Source organism: Sarcophilus harrisii, chromosome 2 (genome assembly GCF_902635505.1).
Source record: "Sarcophilus harrisii chromosome 2, mSarHar1.11, whole genome shotgun sequence".
In the NCBI taxonomy this organism is placed as follows: Eukaryota; Metazoa; Chordata; class Mammalia; order Dasyuromorphia; family Dasyuridae; genus Sarcophilus; species Sarcophilus harrisii.
Window position 1 is genome coordinate 478,127,394 of NC_045427.1, and position 21,799 is coordinate 478,149,192.

The 21,799-nt window shown below is 39.2% G+C and overlaps 1 protein-coding gene across 12 annotated transcripts in view; it reads right to left on the minus strand.

Annotated features, from left to right (window-relative positions):
- RGS3 (regulator of G protein signaling 3) overlaps positions 1 to 21,799 on the minus strand; it is a 178,109-nt gene that overhangs the window by 104,494 nt on the left and 51,816 nt on the right. For all 12 annotated transcript variants that reach the window (XR_004232309.1, XM_031954640.1, XM_031954639.1 and 9 more), the window contains 5 exons: positions 18,450 to 18,531; positions 17,471 to 17,576; positions 16,921 to 17,263; positions 15,527 to 15,566; positions 1,169 to 1,365 (listed from right to left, as the gene is read on the minus strand). Coding sequence is in view for 11 of the 12 variants with exons in the window: in XM_031954640.1 (XP_031810500.1) it covers positions 1,169 to 1,365; positions 15,527 to 15,566; positions 16,921 to 17,263; positions 17,471 to 17,576; positions 18,450 to 18,531 (768 nt within the window). In the remaining variant the exon portion in view is untranslated. The remainder of the gene's footprint in view (positions 1 to 1,168; positions 1,366 to 15,526; positions 15,567 to 16,920; positions 17,264 to 17,470; positions 17,577 to 18,449; positions 18,532 to 21,799) is intronic.

Below are 21,799 nucleotides of genomic sequence, written 5' to 3' on the forward strand. Positions count from 1 at the left end.
TGAAACAGACATATAGAAATGAAAAAAGAGCATTCAGACATATATAAAGATATATTTGAGGCTGATAAAGTTCAACGGACAGATATAGACTATACGCTGTCAAAATGTGTTTGCATCCTAAGGTATATTAGACAGTACTGGCTCCAAAATAACCAATGGGCCTGGAGAAACCTCGGTCAGGGGCAAGGGCAAGTAAGACTACAATCTAACAATGTCTAAGGAAAATGGCTAGACCCCATGTAAGACAACTTTAATCATAAAGTGGAGGAACCAGGAGATCAGATCAAATGAGAAGAGCAAAGTAGGAATCACATTATGAAAGCTCGCAAGGCTCCTTCCTACTCAGTAATTTCTAAAAGACAAATTACTCGTGCTCAGCACAGAAGCCAGAGGAATGAGAACCTTTAACATTTACAATGAGAAACATATGGAAGAACTGGCTCCCAAATAAGCATGAAATCATACTCTGCCTTTAAATACAATTGCTGGGCAAAAATAAAAATCCCCAAAGAAGAGGAATAGAGGCCACACATGTTGGTGCACACGGCAAGCCCTACTAAGGCTGGTGAATGGCTTGAAAGATCCCTAAATTGGATTGGGCTAGGCTCATCAGGTATCTGCACTAAGCCTGGTACCAGGATAATGAGTTCCCAGATTCATCTGGCCCCCTGGCCCAAGTAAGGAACTGAACAAGATAAAGCTCCTATGCTGATCAGCAATGAGATTCTGCCCATCAGTAGCAACTTCATTTCCAACCTAATTCAGATAGGGATATCTAGGTTTAAAAAAAGACATGCAGAAACAGATCTCCCAAAGAGATCATAAAAAAAGAAAAGGACTCACATGTACAGCAGACAAAACAGATAAGACAGTTTCCCCTTAGCCAATCAAAGTCCTATTCTCCTCACCTAATACCTCTTGCCTCTCTCCCTACACTCAATAATATGAGCAATTTGATAAAGAAAAATTTGTTTTATTTCCCCATAAGGTACTTGAAATTTTGGGAGGTATTTAGAGGGGAGTACCTAGTCCAGTGCAGAATCCTCACTCACTAGTTATTATAGCTTTACACCATGATTTCATCCTTTTCAAAACGGAATTCTCAGGGACAATTCAGACCAAACTTCCAGAATGACCACCACCAGTCCTCCGGGAGCCACCATCTCACCTGTACGAAAACAGGAAAGACCAGGACTTTGGGAGCCAGTGTCACATAGGTGCCATAGCTTGAGTGTGGGCTGTGGGGCTTCATGATGGTACAGTTCTGGTAGTTACCACAGCCTTTTACAGTCTGCACTGTCTTCATCAGTCTGGATTTCTTCCCCAGGCCTATGTGGGATTTTCCTTTGCTAGTGTTTCCTGTATCTGCAGGAACAAAGAGGGAACAAATGAGAAGGATCTGAAACCTAAGATTCTATACACAAATTCACAAAGTATGGATAACAAAGTGAACTAGAGATCATAACATAAAGGCAATTTTGATGCCACAGGTCTTAGTAAGACCTATTAGGATGAGAACCATGATAGGAATATGGCTCTGGAAAGGTGGTGTGTCCTATTCAAAAGGAAAAGGACAAAGGTAGGGGGAATGAGTTAACTTTGTATGTTTAGAAGATAGACTTGTCTTATATCAAGATAAAGCTGAAATAGGTACATAATTTAAACATAAAGGGTGATAGTATAAGCTAATTAGGAGAACAAGAAATAGCTTGTTTACAAATATTTACAAAAGGGAGGAATTTATGGCCCAATAAGAGATAAAGAACATTATGAAATGCAAAACTGATAATCTTGATTACATTAAATTAACAATTTTTTGCACCAAAAAAACCAATGTAACCAAGAGAAACAGAAAGCTGGGAAACAATTTAACAAAGATCTGAATGCAGATTACAGCATACTATTTTTCATTTTCTGTACTTTTTTCCTTTAAGTTTATGTCTTCTTTTACAGCATGACTAATATGGCAAAATGTTTTGTATAACAAAATACATATAACCTATATCAAATTGCTTATCATCTCAGGGAGAAGGAAGGTAAAGGAGGGAAAGATAAAATTTGGAATTGAAGATTTTTTTAAATGTTAAAGACTATCTTTACATGTAACTGAGGGGGAAAAATTTTTTTAAAGTGCTAACACTTGCGAGAAAAATCTATGAACCAGTAGAAGAAGCATAATAAAGCTCAAAGATCATTTTGAATGTAAATCATCAGAGACATAAACAAAAGTGATATTGTCATTTGAGCTTTGAGCTTACCACAGACCTTCGAGACAAGAAAACGGCATAAATGAGGAATTCAAGAAATAGAGCACAACCTTGACATAGAAGCCTGACCTAAAAGTGATAGGAAACTTCAATTATCCAGATGTCTGCTGAACTTCAATTATCCAGTTATCTCTGCCAAAAGCAAATGATTTCTTGACTTGCTAAGGTAAGTAATAATTTCATCCTCAAAAGGTAGAGTAATCAACAAAAGAAATACCTATTTTGAATGTAGCTCTTATTAACAAGCTGGTTGCTAACATAGGAGTAATCAACACCTGAAAAGAAACTTTAACTACTCCTTAAAATTTTTGATAAAGAATAAGAAATCCGGGCTGTGATTGTTGTTGTTGTCCTTTTTCAGAGGACCATGACATCAGGAAGGTGATACCATTGACATGCAAGTGAATTGGATTTAACTGAGGGAGGCTGTGCAAGGTCACCTGCCCCACTTTCCCCTCCAGAGACATCTGGATCCAATGGCAAGATGTAGGTCAAGATGCCTGCCGACGGCCCTGGATGCAAAGGGAAACCTTGGCCTTTTTAAACTATGGCTTTCAACAGCTCTCCGTTTAACTGAGGCCACACCATTCAGTAATTAAGGCTAGGTAACAATTGAGGCAAAGAATCTCTCTTTCACCTCATCCAAAAGAAAAAAAATCTAAATAAATAAATGAGTGAATTAATCTGGGAGGGGAAGATCCTCAGGGTTTCTGGCCAAAGAAAGGATAATCACACATACACCCTAGATTTTGAGAGAACAGATTTCAAAGGGTTCAAAGACAGACGGGGATAAAATGGACCAAAAAGAAAAATCCTCTTGGGGAAGTTAGTCCAGGAGAGATTAGAAGTTCTTAAAGAATAAAATTCTGAAATCCCAAAAGGAATCAATGAGAAAGAAAAGGAATGATCGTCTTAAGTATGGATACAGAGGAAATCCACCAATTAATTTGCTTTTTAGAAAGATACATGCAAAAAATGAAAAAAAAAAGGACAAGTAACAAAATAAATAACAAAATGTGGTATATATTTGTTAGAATAGTGTCAGGAGTGCTCAAAATGAACTGAGGTTGAAAAGGAAAACTGAAACTAAACAATCTACAAGTATTTATTGAATGCCTATTGTACTACATACAATGGATGCTGAGGATTCAAATACAAAGAATAAAACAATCCCTACTTACAATAAGTGTACATTCTTTAAATCCCAACTAATATCCCTACTTCTACAGGAAGCCTTCTCAAATCTCTCCTAATTCTTTCATGTTGTCTTCCCCCTTAGCCTGTAAGCTCCTTAAGGGCAGGAATCCCTTTTGCCTCTTTTTGTATCCCCAGGGTTTAGTACAGTGACTGGCACATAACAGGTACTTAATATTTTTTTATTGATTGATTCTAATAGGAGAGATAATTACATATAAAAATACAGCATAAATATGAAGCTAATAAATACATACATGTATCTACACAAAGTTGTTAAAAACAAGATGGTTTGGGAAGGAAGAGGCCATTAGCAGTTGGTAGCATCAGGAAAAGCTTCATACAGAAGATGGTGCTTCAACTGAATCTTAAAAAGAGATGGACTATTAAACAGAGGTAAGGAGAGAAGGCATTCCAGGCATGGAAATGGAACACAGGAGTTGCATGAGAGAACATGGAGTGAAGGCCTTTTTGGCTAGATAGCAGTGTGTGGGAGGAGAAGTAATGTTCAATGAGGCTGGAAAAAAAGGCTGGGGGGGAGGGGGGGAATGCTGTATAGGGCTTTAAGACCTAAACATTATTTTATCCTAGAGGCAATAGGAAGTCACTATAGTTAGTTAAGTAGGAGATTCACTCGTTCAGACACATACTTAAGGAAATTGGACTGCACTGAGGAGGAGCTTGAAGAAGAGACCCCATTTAGGAGTCTTCTAATAATCTAGGCAAGAGGTAATAATAAAGGCCTGAATTTAGGTTCAGGAGTGGAGAAAAATCTAAGCTATTGAGCCAAATCCTACAAGAGAAAATTTAATATGGACTGATGTCAAGTTTTATATTCAAATTCAAAGTAACAGCCTCATAACTAGCTTAACAACAACTTATCTGGAAAGGATCACTGGGTTTGGGGGGATATAAAAACCTCAATATTTTTCAATGTCTTATATGGCAGCAATCTTAGGCTTCACTGAGAGGCACAATGTCCAAAGCTTGAGATATGAGCAGTGATAACCTGGGCAGCATGCAGAGAGAGCTACCAGAATGCCCCTGAGGTCATGCCATAGGGGAACTAGTGGAGTGTATACCATCTCATACCTACTAGTTTTAATGCTCTCCCTGACCTCCACTCTTGGAATTCTTAGCTTCCTTAGAGGTTCAGTTCCAGTACCACCTCCTATTGAAAGACTTTTCTTATTCCCTAAATTAATATCATCTTTCTCCTCGAATTATTTTGTATTTACTTATTGCAGTACATGTTGTATCCCACTGACCCATTCCATGCCCCAGTGTAAACTCCTTGACAGCTGAAATTATTTGTCTTTGTACTCTTGATTCCTAGTAGGTGTATAATAAATGTTTGTGAAACTGGACTGGATTGTTGATCTTTTTTTTTAATGTCTTGGGCATAGGAAATGGGAGGGACAGGAAGTGGGAGGAACATGATAGACAAGGGATTAGACTTATTCTGCTTGGCCCACAGAGCAAAATTAGAATCAGTGAGTGGAAGTTACAAAGAGGCAAAATTAGATTTGATGTAAGGAAAAAGTTGATATAACCACAAAGGCATGGAAACATGCAATGGGTTGTCTCTTCATGGAATCATTTAATCAAAAATTAAACGATGATTTGAAGATGTGATGAGGAGGATTTCTGTATATGGATCATACTATTTCGTGTCTAAGAAACTTTCCACTTAAAATTGTGTTCTTTTCCTTATAGCTGTCACCTTTCAATGGCATTCTCCCTAAAAAGAGACAGAGTCCTAAATATAAAAAAAAAAAAACTAGAATAATCTCCCCAATAGTACAGTAGAATTTAAATTAATGTCTAGGAGAATAAAGACAGGAACTTGCTTAACCTCTCCCCCATACTGCTTCAAATTCCTTTAATTAATGACTTTATAAACAAATTTTAGAGCACCAGAACATCCAAAAAGAAGTAGAATATTTTCCAGCTGAAGGCAACTTAGAAGCTCAGCAGAAAAGTATGGTGTGGCCCCAGACTCACCCCTAGCCCCAGCAGGCTCAACCAATGAATCAGCAGCAATACCAGTGGCTTCCAGACCTCTCAGCTCAGAGACACCAAAGAGAACCTGGAAGGTCAGCATAAAAGGTCTGAGGAACCAGGTCTAGTGCCTAATCCCAGCACAGACTTTCCTACCCCAGACCTAGTCTCAGCTGGACCCCAGCATCAGCCAGACCTCTGAATCAACAACACTTCTGGACCTGTTGGCCGGGGAACACCATGGAGGATCGAAAGGTCAGTGGAGAGGGTCTGTGCTAATAGGATGGGACTTTGGTGTGCAGTCCTAGCACAGCCTGGGCACACTCAAATTTTACAGCTACAATGGGGCAAGGACTTAACAATTTCAGGACAGAAAAGAGGACTTGCAATCAAATTCCTAGAAAGATTTCTGAAAACAGCTGCACAAAATCCCTGAAGCCTGGGAGAGTATAACTTCCACCCTGGAAACAGAGCCCTACTTTAACAAAGAGTTAAAAGCTGAGTAATTAAGCTAGGAAAATGAAGAAAAAACAAAAAGGTTTTGACCACTGAAAATTATTATGGTGACAAGGAAGATCAAAATGCACATTCAGAAGAAGATAACAAAATCAAAGCTCCTATATCCAAAGCCTCCAAGAAAAATAAGAATTGGACTCAGGCCATGAAAGAGCTCAAACGGGACTTTGATCATCAAGTAAAAGGGATAGAGGAAAAATTAGGAAAAGAATTGAGATTGGTGCAAAAGGAAACGCAAAAAGCTAATGAGAAGAATGCCTTAAAAAGCAAATTAATGTCCAGAATGAAGTTGTGGTTACTGCTTGCTCTGGTTCTATCAGAAAAACAATGAATTTGGAATCTAAATATAACTGGGTTTGAATCCTCTGGCTCTGTTAAATTACTTTCTTTGGTCCAGTAATTTCACTTCTCTGGGCCATTACAGATTCATCTATAAAATGAGGGAGTTAATGAGATGACCTCTGAGGTCCCTTCAAGTAACTCTCCACATCAAGTAAGAAGGCAAAAAAAATAGGCCAGAAATTTCTTAGGAAGAAATTCCAAGTAGTACAAACTGCTGACCAACTGCCACCAGCAGGCATACAGGAATAAGAGCTCTCACAGGTATCATCTGTGGAAGTAACTCTTGTGAAAAAAAAAAAGGGCCAATCCCCCCACCAAGTGCTACATAGGTAAGCCAGCCGAACTGAAGCAACCAAGCACTCTGAGGGCAAGACAGCAGGCAGCATATGCCAGAAAAGTCAAACCACTATTACTCACTACCTTGGCCATCTACTTTACAGCAATGTTAAGAGGATAAAATGAGATGATTATAAAATACTTTGCCAACCTTAAAGTCTATATAAATGCTAATTCTTATTATCATGACCTTAAATCCTCATTTCTACTCAGTGATCAAGTTTTGCCAATTATATAGCCACAGTGAATTTCAAATTCATACCTTCCGCTCCATTCATGTGATCATTTGCCCTAAGTTCTGATCCTCATCATTCTTTAGTTGGTTCTACTGCAATACCCCCCGAATTGGTCTTCCTTCATGCTCTCTGTCTCTTGCTGCCAAGACAAACTGCAAACACTTCTACTTGGCTATTCAAATCCTTTAAATCTTACTCCGGCCTCCATTTCAGGCTTACTGAATACACTCTAAGATTTGCTTTCCATTCCCTATATACAACATTCTATTCTCTCATCCTTGTCCTTTGTGAAAGTCATCTCCCTTGTCAGAGATGTTCTCCCTCCTCCTCGCTTCCATTTCAAAGAATCCCTTGCTTCCTCTAAAGCTCAGACCAAGAATTTTCTACAGGGTACCTTCCCTCTCCCTAAAATTACTACATAAGCATTTTTAATTTAATTGTCTATGTGTGTGGAGTAGAATTGAAAATTGAATAGAATTCTCTTGAGATTAGGGTCTCTTTCATTTTTGTCTTTATATTTCTAGCACATATCACAGTTCCTGTCACATAGTAGGTACTTCATAAGTACTTATTAAATCATGGCTGAATTAATAAAAAAGGGGTTGGCTCATAGCTTTCAATTCCCTGATTCCAAAGGAAACATATCTGGCTGGAAAAAAACTTTAAGAAGTCCTATAAGCATTCAATGCTCCACCTTGAGCAAGGACAAATATTCTCATTTTCATTTTACAGATGAAGTACCTGAAGTCCAAAGAGGCTGCATAATTTGACCAAGTCACCCAGTGAATAAAGAGTCCAAATTGTGGAGAGGAGGAAGGATGCTGTCATCCATTTATCCCATCAAAAAATACCATTTTTCATTTTTAAATCTTGGCATACCAGAACCAAGAACCACATGCATACAAAGCTCTAAAACTTATTTTGAAGTTTGATTTTTGTCTGTATGTGTTTTTAAACAACAGAACTTTTCAACTACAGCTATCCAGCCTGTCCCACTTAGTTCATTCAACTCCTACTCAGTCTCTTTTCGCTGTAGAAATCTCTTCCTCTTTCCCTAAAACCCCAGATTACAAAAAGGCTTTATTTCTCACCACCTGCTCCACTGGCCATGTACAGTAATTACACTTCTCTCCTGCTACTTCTGAATCTGACCCTGGCAGCAATACTAAATCACTTGTTGGGAACCTCAAACCAGGCATTTTCAGGTCAGCAGACAACGCTGAGGATGTGCTGCTACTCTTCTCCCTCCTCTACCCAGGAAATATAACCAAACCGAGTGTTGTCCATGTGCCATGGAACAATTTGGGACTCTGTTCACCCCAAGAAATCTCTCACCACTGTATCCTAAATTAGCATTCACAGGAATGTGGAATGACCTAATTGGAGGACTGTGGGTCTAGCTTTCAAGAACTTATTCATCAGTTCAAGCCTCAAGATGGAATATTTGGGCCCATAAATTCTATGCCTCAGTTTCCACAATCTATAAATGGATCAAGGGCAAAAAAAATTTGTTGTCCCTCAGGGTTCTATATTAGCAAGATTAATTCTGTCAAAATATCCTGAAACTGCTCATATAAATAACAGGCATACAGAAAGGGAAAGGACTGGTTCCCTGTCTACATAGGTCTCCTTAAAGGAACTAATTATAGATTTAGAATTGAAAGAGGCCCTAAAGATCATCGGGCCCAACCATCTCATCTTACATAAGAAACAGGTTTGGAAAGATTCTATGACTTGCCCTGGACCAAGCAGGCAGAAAGCACAGCTGGGATTCACTCCCAAGGCCTCTTAACTACACATTCAGCCCCCTTACAAACTATGGGAGATCTGTGACCTCATTGCTGTAGCGACCCACTAAGAGCAGATCCTTGGGCTCTCCTGTTCTGTGATTACTGTCCATGTTCTCCCACAGATCCTTCAGAAAGGATTACCCAAGTTTCTGGAAACCTTCTAGGCTTTTCTAAATTTTCTGGGTTTCAGGGGGAACTCTCAGGAGTTTCATCCCCCATTCTCTTTTTCTAGTCAAACATTTTCCCAAAGGCCTTTGTAACACCAGATTTATGCCACAGCCAGTGGGTCATCAGTAACGTTTGAGTCTTTGGATTACATTAACAAAGATATTTAGAAGAAGGAACACAAGCCCCCTCAGGACAAGAAAACTATGGTCCAGAGAGGATGAGACTTGCCTAAGGGATTGTGCTACTGCAAGATTCACATGTGAAGTTTCCAAAATGCAACCCTCCTCTATTCTCTCCTGTTCATTTCTGGATTCAGCTTATTTTCCATCTGCAGTGCCTCTCCCAAATATATGCACTAGTAGACCAACACACAATGGAACAGCTGTCCAACAATACATCATAATCTGAACAATAGACAATTTTCATCCATTTAGTTTTTCCCATACAGAATGATAGGCCAATCACCTCTTAGCAATAATGGATCTCACTAAGTACCTCTGGGACCTAATGCATTCAGAACAATATCATCTGCAAACAGTAGCATCTGGAAGACTTACTCCTAGAGGGAATTTCTCTTCCACTTGGATCTTATACAAGACATCCTTTATAACAGTGCTCAATACACATCTCCCTGATACATGCTTCATTTGGCAATACTCAAAAAAGTTGCTGAACAGAATGGCTGTATTTATCAAGGAATCACTATTGGTCTTAACTTGTGCATGACACTCTATGGAGACAAATATCTTTTGGCAAGCAATAAATACAACATTCTTGTATTCTCTGAACCTTTCAAATAATTTCATAAATATAGAAATATGATCATCTATAGAGAATTGATTGCAAAAGCCTGTCTTCTATTTTCATCAGATTATTCTCATAAAAATAACATGGTGAAAACAGGTGACATTTAAGTTGGCAGTTATGTCTGTGATTTTTTTCCCCATTCCTTTGGTATCTTCCACTCTCCTAAGACACCTTGCTAAATGATCCCTCAATGCTTTCAAGACTATATCACCTCTGGCTCAGATGTCTTTAGTGGATACTTAGTCTGATCTCAGGGCTCACTGCTCATCCTAACTTCATCAACTTAAGTGGTGTTTTTATCTTCTTGTAAGCTACATTAAGAACTGAGGTTCTGAAGGTTCCACTGTCCCTGCTGATGAAAATAGAAACACTGACAAATTTGTTCCGTTTGTTATTCTCCTGCCAGTTTCATCTATGAATGCTCTTCCAATGATGTGGCTCACTTGAATTTCATGCCAACTTTTCTATAAACTTCTTTTTGCTTCTACCACTTTTTGCTATTCTTAAATGGATATTGCTCATAATTTTCTTTTACCTTATTCTATTGTGTTTTACAAATATGTGTGAAATTTTATGTTGATTTTGCTTTTTAGTGGATGATATGATTGCATATAGAGGGTTAATATTTTTATGACTTTCATTATCAGTAACTCTTCACTTCCTATCTGTTAAGATGGAGTCAGTTTCATTTCTACCATATAGCTTAGGGTTCATCAGGTCTAGCATCAAGAAGAAAATTAATGATAATAGTTATGAAGTCTATAATAATCCTAGGCCTCTTTTTTTTTTCAAGCCTCTACCATGTTTTTCAACATATCATTCACCATCCTTCCCTGTGCCCACCTTCGTAGTAAGGTCTCCGAGTATCAAAGGATACATTGGTGTGACTTACCTGTGGTATTCTCTTCTTTTGTATAATATGATTGTTCTCTCTGGGAGCAGGTTTCTTGGGGAGGTTTTCTGGAGGCAGCCTTAGTTTGAGTTCAGAGTAATAATCATTCCAAATGCAGCCAGGAGTTAAAGTAGTTCTTTATTGTTTCTCCCAAAATAGCCCAGTTAGCTTTCTTTGGTTGCGAGAGCTCTTGTTGCTAGCTTCAGCCTCCCTCTGAATCTTGGTTCTGCCCGACTGCAGATTAGCTTCTCAATCTCCCAAACTGAACTCTCACTCTGTCAATCTTCCGAAGTGACTTCTGGCTCTAGCTGAACTCCAAATCCAACTCCTGGCTTCTTCTGAACTGACACTCCTCCACTCTGAATCTTTTCAACTGAATGCTGCTGACTGAGCTCAGCTGTTTTTATGCTCTCTCAAAGGTTGACTCCTCCTCTGAGAGTGGGATTATGGGAGGTGTGAATTCACAAAGTTACAAAGTTAACTTTGTGTATCTCCTGTACATCTCCAATGTGTGAGCTCTAATGTGTGAATTCTTAAAGGTGCAAACACAAGCACACAAGCATTGCTTCCATCAATTTCACTTAGTACTTTGTTTCCAAGTTTTGGCCCATAGCATCTCCTTGTAGGATCAGATCAATCATACTGAACCATGCTAAATTAGATAATCATTGTCTCTATCAATTCTAATGACTTAACACTTTGTAAGGATTCCAACAGTTACCAACTTCTTAAGTGATTTTATCAAATTCTTCACATATTTCTCTTTGCCTTCAGTCTTTGCAACAGATGTTAGTAGGCAAAATCAACATATTTAGGATACCTCCAGTTAAGACCTTTACAATCAACTTAAAAACTATATGACTCTTAGAATTTCTGCTTTCTTTTCTACCATTCCACCCTTTTCCTACAGAAGCACAAGGAAGCCACACATGACTAAGGTTCATTTCTTGTTTTATTTCATGGATTACCAAGTCCAAAGAAATCATTACCTTGTGAGAGACCTTCTAATGACAAATCTCTGCGCCCGAAATCAAATTAGTCCTCAAATACTTAGATTCATTCATTCATAAAACCTTTCTAGCATAATAGATTGGCAAAAGCTAAAAAGAACTTTAAAGACCATCTAGTCCAAACTCTCACTTTTCAAAAGAAACTGAAGTCAAAGGATATAAATCAACTTGTCCAAGATCATATACAACTTGGTGGCAAATTTAGGATTTCCTAATCCAATGGACTAGGAGCATTATAGTGTGCCTTAATCATGAGCTGATCTGGCCAGGGAATTTGGAATTCCACTAACCCAGCTCCAGAGTAAACATGAATTAACCAAAACACACTCATATCTGCTCCTAGCAATAGGAGTTAAGACTTGGAGGCTTTTACTTCAACCATTAGCAACATCATCAATAAACTATTTGTATTCTTTGATATTTAGCATTCTTCCCAAGGCAAAAATTGTGTTTCATTTTCCACATGAGTTAGGGAAAGAATGTAAACCTAGGTACAGCCACCAAGTTGTCAGCTAATAGCCAAACCAAAACTAGAACCCAGGAGTTCTCATTTCAGTTGTAATTCCATATATACCTAGTTTCTTCCCCAATACTTCAGTCATATTTATTACTTTCCAGCTAATCAAGTGCCTTATTTTCAGGAGGGAATTAAATCATGGTGAACTGTATGTTGATGGCCTCCTAAAGAGATTTATGTGACTGGGGGTGGGGAGACAATATCTCTGGGATCTTCCTCTGAAACTCTTCAACTGCTTCACTTCTTCTCTGCCACACAGTGTCAAGCCACAATAGTCACCCCCACAGCACAATGAACCTATTGTGCTGAAAGGAGAAGACTTTTCTCTTGCTTTGCTCAATTTCAAACCAAGATTCTTTCTCCTTTCTGGTAAAATATAAGTTCCTTCAAGGAAGAAGATACTGCTTCATCCCAAGGACTAGCAGAGGGCCTTATACATATTAGGCATTAAAATTCTGAAATTTGCTACTCAAAACTTTTAAATCTCTTCAATTCAAAATGTACACCTTGCTCCTCCTACACTTAACAAAAAAATTCACTCCTCTTACAAATTCAGGCTCACAGTGGCACCATCTTAGAAGGAAATAGCATTTTCTGCTGAGTGATCAACTATGAAAGTTGGTTCTTCTCAGTGGTTCAGTGATCCAAAGCAATCCCAATAGACTGGATAGAAAATGCCATCTGTATTCAGAAAAAGAACTATGGAGATTGAATGTAAATCAACACATGCTGCATTCACTTCTTTTTTCTGTTTTTTTTTCCTCCCATGGTTTTTCCTTTTTGCTCTGATTTTTCTCTTCCAACATGATTCATAAAATAATGTGTATTTAAAAATTAATTAAAAAAAAAAAAAAGGAAGTGACATTTCCCCTCATTCCAAAGACAGATAATGTCTACTGTTATCTTTTCATGTCCAGTGAACCAAGAGAGTTTTTGCTTGCTGAACTGAACCAAATCAAATTGGGACCCTTAGACCTTCTATGGGACTTGAATTCAGAAGCTGATTCCTGCCTTTGTTGATTGGATCTTTCAACAAAGAACAATATCAACTAATAGCACACAGGGCATGAGCTTTGTCATTGACCTAGCTATCACCTTTCACCCATAAAATGGGAAAAGATTTTCCAATTGTTACCTAGAAAGAAGTATTGTCTTCTTTTATAGGTAGGAGAGAAAAAGGCAAGTAACATTGACAAAAAAGATAAAGGGGGCTCCAAAAAAAGGACAAAGGTCATTGTGAAGCTCTCAACATTTCAAACTCATTCCACAGGGTTAATCTCCAAATTTTGAGTACTTTCTACGGTATTTAGGGATTCCCTTCCCAAAGTAATATAAGAAAGGACCAACCCTCTCAATAGGCTATAAGTCAATGACCTCTGCTGGAATCCCTGGACCTGAGCTTTTAGCCAAATTATTCACCATATAAGAGCTGATATCTTAAGCTTCCTGGAAAAAGCAATTGTTTTCAGAACACAGCAAACAAATCCAAATTTGTCCTTTTGGAGCCAACTCAGTAAGTAACATGATGCCAGAAGGCCTTAATTCTACTTCTATAGTAGGGAAGAGAAAGCCCAATTTTAAAAGATCCTCAGCTAGTAACCAAATACCAAAAAAAAGAAAAAAAAAATCACTCCCTTAAAAGTGTTTCTCAAATGATCTACTTGAAGAAATTAAGTGATTTACCAGCTCACAATAGTATATCACAACAGGACTTTACACTTGAAGAAAAAGCCAGTATAGTGTAATAGAGAGAAAACAAGACTAGAAGTCAGAAAGACTATTTGGCAAACAAGCAGATAGATTTCTACTCTGTTCTACTCTGCTTCCTGGCTTTTTCAAATTGGCCAGAAGGAGCTTGATAGTCATTATAATAATTATTCAAATAGAAGGCTAGATAAGAAACCACATGGTTCCCTTCTCTGTCAAGTTCCTGGCAGAAGCACATGTATATATATATATATATATATATATATATATATATATATATGTGTGTGTGTGTGTGTGTGTGTGTGTGTGTATAAACATATACACACACACACCTACTTCTGCTCATATTCTTGCTATATTAAGCACAAAGGAAAATCTGAGCCTACCATCTAGTTCAGAGGGCTCCAGATTATGCTTTCACACAATTCATCTATTTCAGGAGATCAAAATAAATTTGAGAAGGGAATTTCTGCTGCCAGTGTAGAAAGGACCCGCATTTTCTTCAGTTAGGAATGACATCTACTGAGTAAGCTCAGAAGAGAGCTAAGTATCCATGAGAACTCCATGACATTCCCTTGCCAAAAGCAAAATTCATCAGGAGCTATTCTCCTCAGAATCTAGACAGTTATGGGGAAATTTGAGGTCAAGTCATGTGCATGTTTTCATCAAAGAACCTATAAAGTCAGAGCTAGAAGGAAGGATCTTAAAAATTATCTAATCCCTATCTCTGCAATAGGTAAATGGAGAAACTGAAGCCCAGAGATACACAACTACTTCTAGTACTTCTAGTAGGCCATATTGCTATTTAGCAACAGTCAGATCCAAAACTGAGGTCCCTCCCTCCTCCTCCAGTGCTCTACCCATACCATAGTACCTCTCCATGTCATAACCTGCATTGTCAGGGGAGTTTACCCAACTGCAGTGGAAGCCATTAATTTGGCCAATTCCCTGAAAGCAGTTCCTAGTCCTAGGACCAATCTGACATTCTTTTTATTCCTGTACTGCGCTTGTAAGGGAAAAGACCTCAACACTTCCCAGAGGGACCTACACATCCAACAATGGCCAGGTAAATAACACTTGAGAACTCAATGGTTCCAGAAACTGGACTTGAAGATACTAACTGGGAGTGACTCCAGGCTTCCAAGGAGCAGCTGGTTCAACAAACCAGAGTCAAAACTTCACCCGACCATTGTCCTGATTCTTTCCTCTCACTCCATAGAGCGAAGATTCAAAATGTTTTATATTATAGAACACAACACCACACTCAAAGATAGTAAAAGATCTCTCTTTTATGAAGGAAAATAAGTGGTTTCAGTCTGCAATGTTTCAAACCTTGAAGTTGCAGTCTCTTGGGAGGTCATCATTAACTGCTGCCCCAAGAAAGGATTCAGATAGAAGCCTTCTCTATATGAGGAAAAAGAACTGTCTTTGGAGAAGATATCTATTTCAGTATAATTGAGAGAATTTACAAAGAAACAACAAAAATCTAGTAACTATGATTGGGCAAGGTGGGAAGACTAAATTATTCTAAATTTTTTTGTCACTTTCATTTACCCAGACTCCATTAGGATTGGTTAGTCTATTAAAGCTTAGTGGAAGTGAAGGGAAAGTCCCAAAAGGCTTTGTTCTTCATACTGCAACTATAAGAATTACAGAGAGGGAGTCACTAACCCAGGACAAAGAGGTAATCCCATTTCTTTCCAGGGACCTTTATGGTAATAGGAACTGGCAGAAAACACTTACCCTCTGGGATACTGTCCTCTTGATACAAGGGCCTCAGAAGCTAAAAGGAAAAAACAAAACAGCACAGAATCAATCACCAGCTTAACTATTGAAGCAAGACCTCCTGACTCCACCTCTACCTTTAACATCTTTTCCATCTCTTCCCTCCTCTCTTTCCCCATCCCCCAGCATCACTTTCTCTGATCTATTACAATCACTTTTTACAGGTGTTCTGAACTCTGTGTTTACTTTCTTCACCCCAAACCTGACCTGTTCTTCATAACATTACCAGGAAATCTTTCTGGTGCATAAAATCATATCTTCTGCTTTAAAAAAGAAAAAGGCTTCAGGGACTGTTATTCAACTGTTAGCTGAATAAAATTCAAACTCTTTAGCTAGACATTCATTCTGTCTCCCTACGCCATATGTCACCCACTTGTCTTTCCAGCATTCTCCCACATTATCCCCTTCCTATTACTATAAGTTAGAGCCAGGTACTGCCACACAATCCTCTGCCCCTTTAAACATTCCCAGGCCCTCCAGCTTCCATGCCTTTGTTCACATTTTCCCCCATGCCTAAAAAGCCTTTCCTTGCCCTCTTCACCTGTTGAATTCCTACCCATTCTTTTAAGCACAAAGCAGTTGCTACATCAACTAGGTGGACTTCCCTGATGCCTTCAGTCTTACAGTTAAAAACTTTCCTCCACAGACCCTACATAATATTGCATTGTACTCATCTCACTCACTTATCATGTGTATTCTATTGTCTATGTTTGTATCCATTATATTTAAATTTCACAAGAGTAGGAACTCAAATCTTATCTAAACTATGCATCTCTGCTAGGACTTAATACAATTTTCTGCACCTATTAGGCACTTAATAAAATATCTGTGGAACACATTAATGAGAAGTGTCAATCAAGGTCTTGAAAGGAGATTCTCTAGGGTAAAAGTTTCAAAGAGAAAAAGACACCCCCTAAAACACCAAATAACTTGGTCAAGGGAAGAGAAACAAGATGGGTCAAATAATCAAAAGTAGTTGGGATCCCAAGATGTGAAGAAAGTAGATCTCATTACATAAAAAAAGGACAGGGAAAGAAAGCTGACCCCAGAACCGAGGACCAGTATTCAAATCCTGTTTCTGAGGGTACCAATGTGCTCTGAGACAGCTCATTCATCCTGAGCTTCAGTTTCCTGTGTGCAAAATGAGGAATGAGTGGAGATGCCCTCTAAGGTCACTTCCAGCTCTAGATCCACAATCTATGCTATAACATGGCCCCAACTCAGTGTGCAGCCCAGGTTTCCCTCTCTCTTTTCAACTCTTCTCCTGGACATAGCATCCCTATCAGGTAAAAGACATCCTCAGACCCTTCTTCCCACACTTCTAATCGCAGTAGCAGCGTACACACTCCTACCTGGCTCCCAGGGTTCAAAGGGGCTAAGATGATGTAGTTGGGGTCAGGAGGAGCTGAAGGCCGGGACAGTGGTGGCAAAGTGTGCTGGGCCCGTTTCCCCACTTCACTGTAGCGCTCCCAGCCGCCCACAAGCAGCCCGTCAGAGCTGTCACACACTAGGTGACAGCTGCGGCGCTGCTCAGGTCTGGTCCCCAGACCACTGTTCTTCTCCCGTTTATTTGGGGGTGACTGGAGGTCATGAGTTGACTTGCACGAGGCCCTGCGCAGGACACCACCATCAGGCCCAGGTTTGATCTGAGGGATAATGCGCCACACTAGCAAGATGATCTCACCAGGGCAGTTCCTGAAAAAGGAGTTAAGGAAACAAGGGAGAGGGAGGAGATGCCAATTAACTCTGATTCACCGATAACCCAAGGAAGAACAGAAGCATTTGAGGGCACAAGAGTAGGAAATAGGGTCAGATATGCCAATGTGGGATAAGTCAAAGGGATGGGGAAGGCTTAAACAGTCTTCAAGCGCTTGGGGTCTTGTCCCCTTGCTCCCCAGTCACCTGATCTCATGGGCCAGCTCCACGCATTTCCAGTGTTCCACAGGCTGCTCATTCAACTGTAGCACCGTGTCTAGCTGCTGCAGCCCTGCCCGCTCTGCAGGGCCCCCTGCCGGGAGAGACCACCCCCACCACCACTCAGTTACCTGAAGAAAACCATCAAGTCCACATCTCTAGTCTACAGACACAAGTATGGCCTCTAACACGTCCTGCAAGTGCCAAGACTCAAGTTTCTGATTCCAGATCCATGAGCTATCCTCTGCCTTCAACCAAACCCAGGGTCTGACCCAAGCTTCCCTTTCCCTTTTCTCTCCTTCTCTGGGATGGTCTGGTAAAGACGTCACTCAATGCTCACCTGGCTTCCCTTCACTCCCCAACCATCCCTGCCTGTCTAGGCCCACCCTCGTTCCCCTGCTATCCCCTTCTCCTGAACTCCTGCCCCACAGAGGCCGTGGCATCTCTGCCTGACTGCCTACTTTCACCACCTATTTCCTCAGAGAAAAGGGAACAGTTGCATAGAGAAAGAGGACAAGTTTGATTCTGTCAACAACTTGCTATGGGATTTCATAAGTTGTTTAACCTTGTTTTCCTCTGTTATAAAATGAGGAGGCTAAGTTAAATGATTGCTGAAGTACCTTGAAGCTCTAAAATTCTATAATTTATTTCATCTCTGAGCTCATTAGAGAGAGCTTGTAAACAAATTGAATTTTGATGAGGTTAAATTCTGAAAATATTTCTAATAAACTAAATAAGTTTAGTTTTACTTCAGATTGGTCCCCTAATTTTTTTCCAAGAAATTTTTGTTTTGTTTGCAATTCTTTTTTTTTAAGTAATGGTTGACTCCAGGTTTAAAACATTTTAGCTTTTGTTTCACTATTCAGGTCCCTATTTGCAGTCTATACAAGGTAACAAAACCACAGAGTTAAAAGCTTGGACCTTAAGAGCCTAAAGCCAAAAAGCTGCATCAGAATCATTTACTTACCAGAATCTACAGCTTGAACTCGAACAGGAGAGTCACAGCAGATGGTGAAACCAAAGCCGTCCCTTCCCCTCGGGATGGTGATCTACAACATATGCCCAAAACCCATTATTCCCAGAAGCCCATTCCCTGAAGAAGCGGTATAGAGTCCTCAGACTCCTCAGACAAAGTAGAAAGAGCAGCTCCAGATTTATAGAAAGTGAGTCTTGAATGCCAGGCAAAGTTTCACATCGTCAGGGAGAACTCAACTTGCCAACCAGCTCTCAGTGGGGTGCTTAGCTTGTGTGCTCTCCTAGTATTCTTACAAGTTGTACAAGGCAATTAGTCAAAATGCTCCAGGCTGACAAATTGCAGTACTTGGCTAACACTTCTGAACATAGTTTACAGGTTAAGGGAATCACAATTTTGTTGCCAAGACACAATCTATAGTAACAATATATCCCGCCCCTATCAGCCCCTTTCCATACTCCAGGTTCTTTGACAGAGTGATGGAGTATACTCTGCCTATCTATCCAGAAACCTCAGGTGTGGACTGGGATTAAAGAGCTAATAAATGCTCAAATGGTATTCCCTACAGGAAGGCCTCACTAACAAGAAAGCATGTGTCTGTACACAAAGGTAACAAATACAAAAAATCTTTATTGAACACCCCCTTTATGGCTGTCCACCTCTATGCTAAATGCTCCAGAAGATATAAAAGATACATTTCCTGGTCTCAGAAAACTTAGAACCTAGCTGTGGAAACAAAACACACATAAATATACATTCTTCATTTCCCATCTCATTGGTACTACTTTTCATTTCTCCCAAGAGCTCTCTCCCATCTCATCAGGAACTTTGGCACAGTGGATAGAGCACCAGCCTCAGCACCTTGGTTCATCAGTACCCTCTGCTCCTTTGTTGGAGGTAATGAATGAAAGGAAGAGATCCATTTAGGAAGGGCAGTCCTGGCCAGGGTCAGCCATTTCTATTCTTCTCATGAACTGAGCCAAGTCCCGTCTCCTTTCTGCTTCCTTTTGTGTGTCGTCTCTTCAATCTGTCAGCTCCTCGAGAGCAGGGTCAGGTTTTCTTTTTCATATAAGTAACCCCAGCACTTAGCACAGTGGCTGGCACCTCATAGGCATTTAAATGTTTACTGATTTTCACACACAAATGGTTAAATATTAAGCAATTTAAGACTATATAGAACTAAATGCCAAGTGAACAATATCAAATAAGCTATTGAAGTTAAGCAAAAAGAAAGATCAGCATAGATTGGAGGTTAGGGAAGGCTTTATAAAGAAGGTAAAATGTAATTAATCATATTTCTACATTATTCATGCTGTGAAACAACCAGGGCAAAAGGGGAAATAGTATGCTTTGATCTGCATTTAGACTCCATAGTTTTTTCTCTGGATGTACACAGAATTTTCCATCATGAGTCTTTTAGAATTGTCTTGAATCACTGTATGGCTGTGAAGAGCTAACTAAGTTAAACATTGTACAATGTGTACAATATTTTCCTGGTTCTGCTCACTTTATTTGGCATCAGTTCATGTAGGTCTTCCCAGCTTTTTCTGAAATCCACAAATCATTTAAAATGAGAATTTTCTTAAATAAAGCCCTACTTGCACTATTTTAACTTAACCAAAGCCTTAAGTTTTTTGTTAATATTAGCTCACTGGAAATGGTCTTTCAGAAAAATTCCAATGCTTGAGGATTTTTAAAAAATAGACAATGAAAGCAGTCCTTTGGAAATAAAAAGGAAACCATATTATAGAAATATGAGCTAACCTGGAAGACTAGTCTGAAATTACATTTTCAAAGGAATTAAGGTTGATTTATAGAAATATAGGAAGTAAATTCAGATAACTTAAATTATTCTTTTATTGCTTAATATAAGTCCTGTTTTGATGTATGATAAACCTATGGTAGTTTTTATTGTTGTTTTCAAAAAAAATAAGAAAAAGAAGAAGGTAAAATGGGCCCTAGAGAATGGATAGGTTCTAGATGGATAACTGGTAGGGCATTCTAGACAAGTTGAGAAAATTGGCCTACCTGAAACATAAGGTGCATGTTGGAATTAAAGTTGGCTAGGAGGCAAATTGTGGAAAACCTTAAAGGTGAGTCAGATTCACACAAAGAAAAATTTGATCCCCCAACTGGCTATCCCTTTCACTCTGGGTAAAAGTTTTAGAAACAACTTCAAGGCCCAGACTGAATCAGGGCATCTGAAAGAAACTAGTTGCTCTGAGTTCCCAAGACCTGTGAGGAAGATCACTGGTTGGCCTTGCTGCTACAGCTCAGGAGATTCTGTTTCCTATGAGCCCTGGAACTCAATTCAAAGCAAGTTTATAAAACAGGAAATCTGACAGACAAGAAGGGAGGGGTGATGTGATGGGGAACCCAAGTCCCATAAGAATTCTGGGAAAATACATAGCCAAAGCAGGAAAAAAAAAAAAAAAGAAAAGAAAAAGAAAAACAAACCAGCAAAGAACACACACACACACACACAGACACTGCCCATGTCCAAGCTCCAAAGGCAAGCCCAATAAGATTCCGGAAGTTATGTACTGCACCAGAAGACAAACACATCCTGATATTGATAGGGATGAGGGGAATGGAAGGAAAAAAAAAAAATGGAAGTCAATTGGTTCTCATGAGAATCTGTACCTACCAAAAGCAGAGTCTAATAACAGTAGTGTTCTGTTCTATCATACCTTACGCTATAAAGATAAAAACAGAAGGCACTATGTCTTATGTTTCTCTTGCTATATCCTGACAATATTAAAATCCAAAAGAATTATTTTTAGTGTCCAGGAAATGTTGAGCACTAAAATTCCCAAGCAGAAAATAATATTTTTAAATATATTTTTATATAATGCTAATAAGCACATTTCTTACCTACTATTCATTCATATTTTGTAGATAGGCAAAGTGAGGTCCAGAGAGGTAAAATATCTTATGCTCACATTTCCAGATATCAAAATCAGCCCTTATCTCTTACCTCATATTCCAACACTTTACTATACTTACCATCTTCCTAATGGGATTTTGCTATTCACATCAACAGACCCTAAATCCAGAGTTGGAGAGAATATTTAAGATCATGGAATCCAAACGTCTCAATAAATATCTGGACATACTAAGGCCTGAAGAAGTAAATGGCCTGGCCCAAGAGCATAGGAAAAGACATGACAGAAATAGCTAGAACAGAAACAGAACAGCATGGCTTGGGCAAGATTTCACCTCAACAGAAAACATCTCAACGTCTTCATGTCTGAGTTGAAATTCTTCTCAAGGATGCCTCTTGCTACTGTCTCCTGGTCTTATTTTGTTTGTTATCAGTTTCCTTCCTTTGGCTCCACAAGCCA